General features: G+C 48.9%; 1 protein-coding gene across 1 annotated transcript; it reads right to left on the reverse strand.

The window, feature by feature from the left end:
• Positions 1 to 2079: 2079 nt before the first annotated feature.
• LOC121923462 (protein ANTAGONIST OF LIKE HETEROCHROMATIN PROTEIN 1-like) lies at positions 2080 to 5742 on the reverse strand. Its single transcript, XM_042453920.1, has 2 exons — positions 4309 to 5742; positions 2080 to 2841 (listed from the first exon to the last, which is right to left on the reverse strand). Exons 1-2 carry the CDS (start codon positions 4909 to 4911, stop codon positions 2140 to 2142), a joined length of 1305 nt encoding a protein of 434 aa, XP_042309854.1. The 5' UTR covers positions 4912 to 5742; the 3' UTR covers positions 2080 to 2139.
• Positions 5743 to 9161: the final 3419 nt, after the last annotated feature.

Genomic DNA, 9161 nt, shown 5'->3' on the forward strand with positions numbered 1-9161 from the left:
GGTTGCGCCTGGTGATCCCCTGCCAGGCCAAGTCCACCATCTTCAAGCACACGACGATATCGAAATGCTGCTTCCAGAACTCTCGCAGGGTCAGCTGTGTGCTCTCCGTTACATCAAAACACCGCTTGAAGAGGTGCTTGGTGTAGATCTTTTTGAAGTTGGCAATGAACTGCTGGTCCATGGGTTGCAAGAGGGAGGTCGTGTTGGGCGGCAGAAACTGGACCTTGATGAAGGAGAACTCAGCAAGGATGTCTTTTTCCAGGCCAGGCGGGTGCGCAGGAGCATTGTCCAAGAGGAGGAGGCACTTCAAGGGCAAATCCTCTTCCTCCAGGTACCGCTTCACAGTCGGGGCGAAGACACTGTTGATCCACTCCACTAAAAGGAGGCGTGTGACCCATACGCGGCCATTGGAACGCCACATCACTGGCAACCTGTCCTTTTGAATGTTGTGTGCCTTGAAGGCCCTTGGATTTTCTGAGTGGTAGACCAACAGGGGCTTGATCTTACAGTCCCCGCTGGCATTCGCACACAACGCAAGTGTGAAGCGGTCCTTCATAGGTTTGTGGCCTGGCAATCTCCTCTCCTCCTGGGTGATGTAGGTGCGGCGAGGCATCTTCTTCCAGAAGAGGCCCGTCTCGTCGCAATTGAACACTTGCTGCGGGACGTAGCCTTCCTCCTCCATCATGGCCTTGAACTTGATGACAAATGCTTCGGCGGCCTGGTGGTCTGCGCTGGACGCCTCGCCGTGACGGACGACAGAGTGGATCCCGGTCCTCCTTTTGAACCTTTCAAACCAGCCACGTGAGGCTTTGAATTCCGGGGTGGCTGGCTCCTCCTGGGAAGAAGTTCCTTCGCCTGCCTCCTTGCTGGCCAGGTCTTCAAAAATGGTGGTGGCCTTCTCACAGATGACCAAGGTGGTCACAGTGTCCCCGGCTCGCTCCTTTTCTTTAATCCAGAGGAGGAGCAGGCGCTCGATCTCCTCGTGCTTTGGTGTCCTCTGCTTGGCAATCGTAGTCACGCCTTTCGCAGGAGCCACAACGCCTCTGATGGCCTCCTTCTGCTTGAGGACAGTGCCAATTGTCGAAGGGTTTCTTCCATACTCCTTGGCAATGTCCACCAAGCGCACGCCCCTCTCATGCTTGGCGATGATTTCCCTCTTGTCCTCCAAGGACAAGGGAGCCCTCTTCTTTTTGTCACCGCCGCTTTTATCTGTGGCTTTCTTGGGAGCCATAGCTCAAGCCTAAAAAGGACAAAAGGCACAGGCACTGAGCAAAAGCCACAGAATGGGGTTACGCTGGGCCAAAGCTAACAAAATGAACTTCCACAGGGAGAAATGTCAGGTACTGCACTTAGGACAAAAAGATGAAATACACAGATATAGGATGGGGGACATCTGGCTTAAGGAGACAACATGTGAAAGGGATCTAGGAGTCCGAGTAGACCACAAGTGGAACATGAGCCAACAGTGCGATGCGGCAGCAAACAATGCCAAGGCTATTGTAGGCTACATCAATAGAAGTGTAGTGTCTAGATCAAGGGAAGTAATAGTCGCATTATATTCTGCTGTGGTCAGGCCCCACCTCAAATATTGGGTCCAGTTCTGGGCAAGCTGCAGGAAAAGAGATTCCACCTCCACAGTAGGAAGAACTTCCTGACAGTAAGGGCTGTTTGACAGTGGAAAAAACTCCCCCAGAGTGTAGTGGAGTCTCCTTCCTTGGAGGTCTTCAAGCAGAGGCTGGATGGCCAAGTGTCGGGGATGCTTTGCTTTGGATTTCCTGCATGGCAGGAACTGGATGGCCCCTGTGGTCCCTTCCAACTCTACGCTTCTTATGATTCCATGAGGAATGAGGAGGACTCGCACCCACACACCCCCTCTTCAGCACTTGCTCCGTGTTAATGGCAAGGGAACACTCAGGAAGAGATTGTTGTTGTCTGTTGGAGGGGCCAGGGACCGGCAACAAGCAAACAGACCAGTGGTGCCCCTGCCCAACTATTAGGTGTAGGTGCCTGTTATATAGGACACATGTGGAATTTTAAAAAAAGGAGAACCTGACTGCATGAACAGAGCATTAACATTTTTTTTATTATTATTATAACAACAGTAGGTTAAGAACATGGATGGGACCGATCTCCACCCCCTCAACGTTGCTGCTGAAACCACCTGGTTAAAGCTGTTCTTACATCTTTCCCTTCCCTCCGGCAACGTCCTTGGTCAACATTCAGGAGCTCAGGGAGAGCAACCACCCCAATGTCCCTGACAGCATCAATGTCATTCAGGCATGCCCCCCTAGTCTCACATATGTTGTGAAGCACTGCGCAGGCACTCACAACAGTAGCAAAGTTGGGCTCCCCCACAGTGAGGCGCCCAAGTAAGCACCCCCATCGATTTTTAAGCCTCCCAAAGGCTCTCTCCACCACACATCGTGCACGGGATAGAGCGGCATTGAATTTATTTTGTGCTGGAGTGATGTTGCCCCCCCGGTAAGGTTTCATGAGCCACTTACGGATGGGGTATGCACCATCACCTACTAACAGTGGTGGCACCTGAACTCCTAGAACCGTAATACTGGGATTTCCCGGCACAAACATCTGCACTTCCATCGCTTTGAAGATTCCCGTTTGGCGAAAAATGTATGCGTCGTGATGTCTCCCAGAAAACCCCGCCTCTATGTTAATGAATCTTCCGGTGTGGTCAGTAGTTCCCTGCATGACAATGGAGAACCCATATTTGCGGTTATAGTATTCTTCAGCCTTTCCTCGCGGTGGGCGTATAAGGATATGTGTCCCGTCCACTGCCCCCACACAGTTAGGAAAGCCTAACTGCTCGAATCCTTCCATGATCTGTAAGGGAAAAATAACAATTACCTTATGTCAATCATGCCCTCTTACATAATACTTTCATAAATGGGCGAGGTAGCAGAGAGAAAGGGAGGCACTCATGGGTGCTGGGGAACAGTCTATGGATGATGGGTGAGGTAGCAGAGAGAAGGGGAGGCCCTCATGGGTGCTGGGGAACAGTCTATGGATGATGGGTGAGGTAAGAGAAGGGGGGCCCTCATGGGTGCTGGGGGAACAGTCCTGTGATGCTGGGTGAGAGGTAGCGAGAAAGGGGAGGCCCTATGGGTGCTGAAAAGTCTGTGGGATGTTGGTGAGGTAGCAGCAGAGAGAAGGGAGGTCCCATCGGGTCTGGAAAAGTTGGGGATGAGGGTGAAGGTAGCAGAGAAGGGGGGCCTATGGGTGCTTGAAAAGTCTGTGGATGCTGGTGAGTATAGCGAGAGAAGGGAGGGCCCTCATGGGCTGGGAAAGTTGTGGATGTGGGTGGGAGCAGAGAGAGAGGGGGCCCTCATGGGCGCTTGGAAAAGTCGTGGATGTGGGTGAGGTAGCACAGAGAAGGGGGCCCTCATGGGCGTGGAAGTCTTGTGATGTGGGTGAGGGCAGAGAGAAGGGGAGGCCCTGATGGTGCTGGGGAAAAGTCTGTGGATGATGGGTGAGGAGGTGCAGAGAGAAGGGGTAGGCCCTATGGGTGGGTGCTGGGAACAGTCTGTGGATGATGGTGAGGTAGCAGAGAGAAGGGGTGCCCTCATGGGGCTTGGGAAAAGTCTGTGGAGTGGGTGAGTAGCAGAGAGAAGGGGAGGCCCTATGGGTGCTTGGGGAAAAGTCTGTGGATGCTGGGTGAGGTAGCAGAGAGAAGGGGGGCCCTCATGTGTTCTGGGAACAGTCTGTGGATTGGGGGTGAGGTAGCAGAAGAGAAGGGGAGGCCCTATGGGTGCTTGAAAAAGGTCTGTGGATGTGGGTGAGGTAGCAGAGAGAAGTGGGTGCCCTCATGGGCGCTTGGGAAAAGTCTGTGGATGCTGGTGAGGTAGCAGAGAGAAGGGGGGCCTCATGGTGCTGGGAAAATCTGTGGAGGCTGGTGAGGTAGCAGAGAGAAAGGGGAGGCCCTCATGGGTGCTGGGGAACAGTCTGTGGATGATGGGTGAGGTAGCAGAGAGAAGGGGAGGCCCTATGGGTGCTTGAAAAAGGTCTGTGGATGATGGGTGAGGTAGCAGAGAGAAGAGGGGGCCCTCATGGGTGCTTGGGAAAAGTCTGTGGATGATGGGTGAGGTAGCAGAGAGAAGGGGAGGCCCTATGGGTGCTTGAAAAAGGTCTGTGGATGCTGGGTGAGGTAGCAGACAGAACCCACACACATGCACAGACATATATATATATATATATATATATATATATGTATGTATGCTATCCTATGGGGGTCTATATATCAGCATATATAACACACACACACACACTCGCAGTGTAAGCATTCATACTTACCCGATGATGATTCTCCAGCCGTACCACTTTCCGGAGAAGCACCTTCACAATGGCCTCGCACACCTGGATGCAGATCACAGACGCTGTGGAGCTCCCAATCTGGAACTGGTGGGCTACATTCTGATACGTGAGTGGGCCAGACAGCCACCAAATTGTGATGGCGACCCTCTCCTCCACAGTGATGGCCCTCCTCATCACGGTGTCCATCGCAGCAATATGGGGCCGTAGGATATCAGCCAGGCGGAAGATGGTGCCTCTGGGCATCCTGAAGTGCTGCATCCACATTTCGTCGTCCCACATGTGGAGCAACTCCTCATTCCACCAGCTACCCTTCATCTTCGGGCGGATCCAGTAGCGCCGAGGTGCCGGCATTGTTGCCACAAAAGCCAGGACCCGATCCGCATCTCCCTGCATCAGGAGTCTGAAAACTTGCCTAGTAGTGAAATCACCGACTCCCCTGGCTCGCATCCACGTTGTCAGGAACCTAAACCATATCCTGCGCCTTGCCCTCCTTCTATCCTGCAGCTGCTGGTACCTAGAAATCAGCTGGCATAGCACAGAGAGCATGAGCCGGAGAGCCTCCATGGCGGGAGTCCCGGGCATTGCTCCTTCCTACCAAAGGCAAAGGAAATGGAGAGAAGCAGAACGGTAGAGGCAGCGGTGACTCGCACGTTGTATCGCTCTGTTCCCGCTGGGCAATGGAAATGCGCGCGAGAAACAGGAAAGGGAAGTGACCTCCTTTCTCACCCCGGAAGAGTATAAGGTCGCGACCCGAGTAGAGCATCAACATTCATGCGCGAGGGTACCAATTCGAACCGGCCAATCTACATGTTAAGGTCCGATCTGGCAGTACATTCTGCACTCAGCGCACTTTCCGCGAATTCGCAACGGGTGATTCGAAATGAGTCCGCAGCCTGTCAATGCGGAAGATTGCCCAGATATGATGGTACTTTGCGAAATAACGCGAATTCGAACCACCCAGTGCGCAAAACCCCCAGTTCCACACTCATCTGATAAGGGCCACCGTTATAGGAAGGTGTTTCTTCTTTCTCTTTTCATCATCAAATAAATTTTGCAGTGTTTGTAGACATGTTGTTATCCCTCAGGTGACATGGAGGCTTCTTTCCATAGAAGGATCATACTCAAGGATCATATCCTTTAACACTTGAGCTTGTTGAAAAACTGCAGCAAATTTTTCAAGTGTCCAAGATGATGGCTGAGCCTCCTCTAAACTTTCTCCATTATCATCAGCATCTTCATTCTCATCTGTAGAGGATTTCAGAAGATCTTCCAGTTCCTCATTGGTAAGGGTTTCTGCATGTTCTTCTATATGTTCCTCCACATCTTCCTCAATCATGTCAGAAAAGCCTTCCCCACCAAGTTCCCTTGCAGCATCCAAGATGTTACTGACCTCTGCATCTATAGTGGGGAAGCCCCTGAAATCACTGACTACTGCACCCCATAATGGCTTCCAACATGCATTGATGGTTTCAGGTTTTATGCCATCTACAGCCTCTGCAATAAGAACAATAGCATCTGCAATTGTGTAGTTTTTTTCATATATCCATGACGGTGCAGTCAGGATTAACATCAAGTGCTGCACGAATCCTCCCAAAGGTGAGATGGATGTAAATTGTCTTAATGCATTTGATGACACTTTGATCTAGTGGTTGCAGCAGTGATGTTGTGTTTGGAGGCAGGAACATCACTTCCACATCCTCATTGGCAAAACAGAGAGATTGGGGATGGCCAGGAGCATTGTCGAGTATGAGGAAGACCTTGAATGGGATCTTCTTCTGTTCTAGGTACTTCTTTACTTCAGGGATAAAGCACTCATGGAACCATTCCAAGCACAAGATTGCAGTCACCCAAGCCTTCTTGTTGTGCTGCCAGAATACAGGGTGGCAATTTTTGTTTTTGTTCTTCAGGGCCCGGGGATTCTTTGCTCTGTAGACTAGGCCTGGCTTGATCATGTGCCCTGCTGCATTGCCACACAGCACCAGAGTAATGCGGTCTTTCCAAGCCTTAAATCCCGGAGCCTGCTTGGCAATCTTGTGGATATAGGTACGACTGGGCATCTTTTTCCAGAACAAGCCAGTTTCATCACAATTAAACACTTGCTCTGGAAGATAACCTTTCTCATCTATGACTTGCTGGAACTCTTCTGGGAATGCTGATGCTGCCTCTGTATTGGCTGATGCAGATTCTCCTGTGATCTTTAGATTCTTGAGGCTGTAGCGCTTTATAAAACTAGCCAGCCATCCCTTACTAGCCTTAAACTCCTTCCTCTCACTTGCCTCAACCCCTTCAGAGTAGTGTTTATGGAGGCTAAGTGCCTTTTCACATAAAATGTGGCTATCGACAGGGATATGTTTCTGGGACATGTCCTCTAGCCACACACTTAAAGCTTTCTTGGTTCTAAAAAGCAGTTTATCACGAACCATAGAGACCTTTTTGGCCACTGTAGGTTCAGCACAAACACAACCACAAATTTCTTCTTCTTTCTGTTTAATTGCATGGATGCTAGATTCATTCTTACCGACCTTACAACTCACTTCTGCTGATGACATGCCACTTTTCAAAAGGTCTAAAAATTTTATTTTCTCATCCAGAGTTAGAACTCTACGAATCCTTTTTTTCTTTGGAGACATCTTTGAAGGATTGGCTTGGCCACTGATTTCCCTTTTAGGAGCCATTTCTTCTCAAGTGTCCACACAGCAAGAGACAACAAAAATACCAAGATAAGCAAAAGAGTGGGGGGCCTTGATTCCTAGCTCGCCAAACAATTGCATCCCTTTTCCCCGCGCAAAACAATCCCCTTTCCCGCCAACAACTGACAGGAAGTTTGAGAAGAATCAATTGCCTAATCTGCTGTAGGAACAGCAAAATTGACAAAGTCAAGTTCCAGGGCACAGCATCCCCATAGCAAAGCAACCCCTGCCCCCTCCCCCAGAGGCAGACCCATAGGGCTCTCCACTGCTTCCTTTAAACCCCATTTTTGGATTGATTCCTATGGGGAAGGGAGGAGGATGGGGGGAGAGAGAGAGAGAGATTGCAGGGCATCCCCACAGCAAAACAACCTCTCCACCCCAATATGCAGATCCATAGGGCTCTCATCTGCTTCCTTTAAACCTGTTTTTGGATTGATTCCTATGGGGAAGGGAGGAGGCTGGAGAGAGAGAGAGAGAGATTGCAGGGCATCCCCACAGCAAAGCAACCTCTCCACTCCCAAATGCAGACCCATAGGGCTCTCATCTGCTTCCTTTAAACCCGTTTTTGGATTGATTCCTATGGGGAAGAGAGGTGTGGGATTTCAGTAAGCCGAGGGACTCAAGGAGAGGCAAGCTCCAAGCCTCCCTTCTTCCTGTTTCCTGGGAGCAGCGCCAACTTCCTCTCCTGAGCCACATGGGGAGGAGGAAGAGAGAATGTTTCCCTGGTGCTAGAGCTCTTCCCCAAAGCCTCTCCCCTGCCCCGAGAGTGCTTCTCAGCCTCGCTGACATGAAGTAAAGGTAAAAAAAAGTTCCTTCCTTTCAGTCCGCGTATGCTCAAATCAGCCTATACCAAATCCGCGTATAATGAGGGCGGACTGTATAATTAAATTACTTGCCGTGGCTCCTAATAGCTCCTCATTTTCCTCCTCATTCTCTTCCCTATTTGGGTTCTGTTCTGGGTCCTTATCTTCTTCTGCCTTGTTGTCTCTTTTCTCTTTCATCTTTCTCAAGAATGCCTTTGCTTGTTCCGGAGAGTTTATTTTGATTCTCTTCTTTTCCCACCAGAAAGTGACTCCCTCCGGTGTCTCCCATCTATATTGTATTTTCTCTCTCCTCAGGAAGGCCATCAAATTTGTATAGTCCCATCTTTTTTGGAGGAGCCTCGCCGGGATGTCTTTCAGAACAATAACTTCATGCCACTCCCACTCGAAGGGGGTCTCATTATGCTTATTTAAAAAGGCATCCCTGGTCTGTTTCCTCATAAAATGTAACGAAATATACCTTGGCACCCATTTTTGCTTTGCAATTTTTGAGCTCACGCAGTATAGTTTATCAATTTCATTTTCCATACTGGTCACCTCTTTCTCAAGAAATTGCGCTATTTTTGGAACTATTTTCTCCAATAAATTTTCTTCTTTCTCTTCCACAATACCTCTCAGTTTCACCGCTCGTTCTTTCATCCTTTGCTCCCAGATCGCTCTCTCATCTAACTCCTCTTCTCTTTTCCTTTCCCATTTCATTAGTTCCATCTCTACTTTATCACTTTTACATTCTAATATATCCATTCTTTTCTTCGTACTTTGCATTTCAGACATTAATTTGTCTACAGATTGACTAATATGCTTCAAATCTGCCCTAATTTCTTGCTTAATCTCTTTTTTAAATTTATTCATCTCATGTGCAATAGTTGCTGAAAGATTTGCGGTCAGGTTTGATGCTAGACCCTCAACCTTTTCTAGTATTAGTTGATTTATATCCAAATTTTTTGGGTCCTCAATTGATTGGCGTCTGGGGGTTTGACTTTGGGCATTGGCATTGGCTCTTGTAGTCCTTTTTGAACTCATTTTATCTGATTCTTCTTCCTCAATCTTTATTCTTAAATATACCACTCTATTAAAGTCCAGGTTTACACATCCACAACATAAAAGGGAATAAGTCAGTAGTATTCTACCGTTTCTTGTACCTCTAGAGTCAATTTAGTCTATATGCCCTTTTTTATCCTTCCCTTTAAATAATAAAATTCCCCACCCAACCTTCCTTCTATTTACCTTTCTCTTTCTTCAAACTTTATAAGTATTGTCCACTTGTTGCTTATTTCAACCTCTGCAGTTATTCTGTCACTCTCTCTGAAGTGCGTTTCTA

This window comes from Sceloporus undulatus, chromosome 2 (genome assembly GCF_019175285.1).
Source record: "Sceloporus undulatus isolate JIND9_A2432 ecotype Alabama chromosome 2, SceUnd_v1.1, whole genome shotgun sequence".
NCBI lineage: Eukaryota > Metazoa > Chordata > Lepidosauria > Squamata > Phrynosomatidae > Sceloporus > Sceloporus undulatus.

Coding starts and splice junctions, on each gene's coding strand:
- LOC121923462 (XM_042453920.1), bottom strand. CDS start 4,911: ATGCCCGGGACTCCCGCCATGGAGGCTCTCCGGCTCATGCTCTCTGTG. Junction 2,842..4,308: donor GGCTGGAGAATCATCATCGG/GTAAGTATGAAT, acceptor TTTCCCTTACAG/ATCATGGAAGGATTCGAGCA.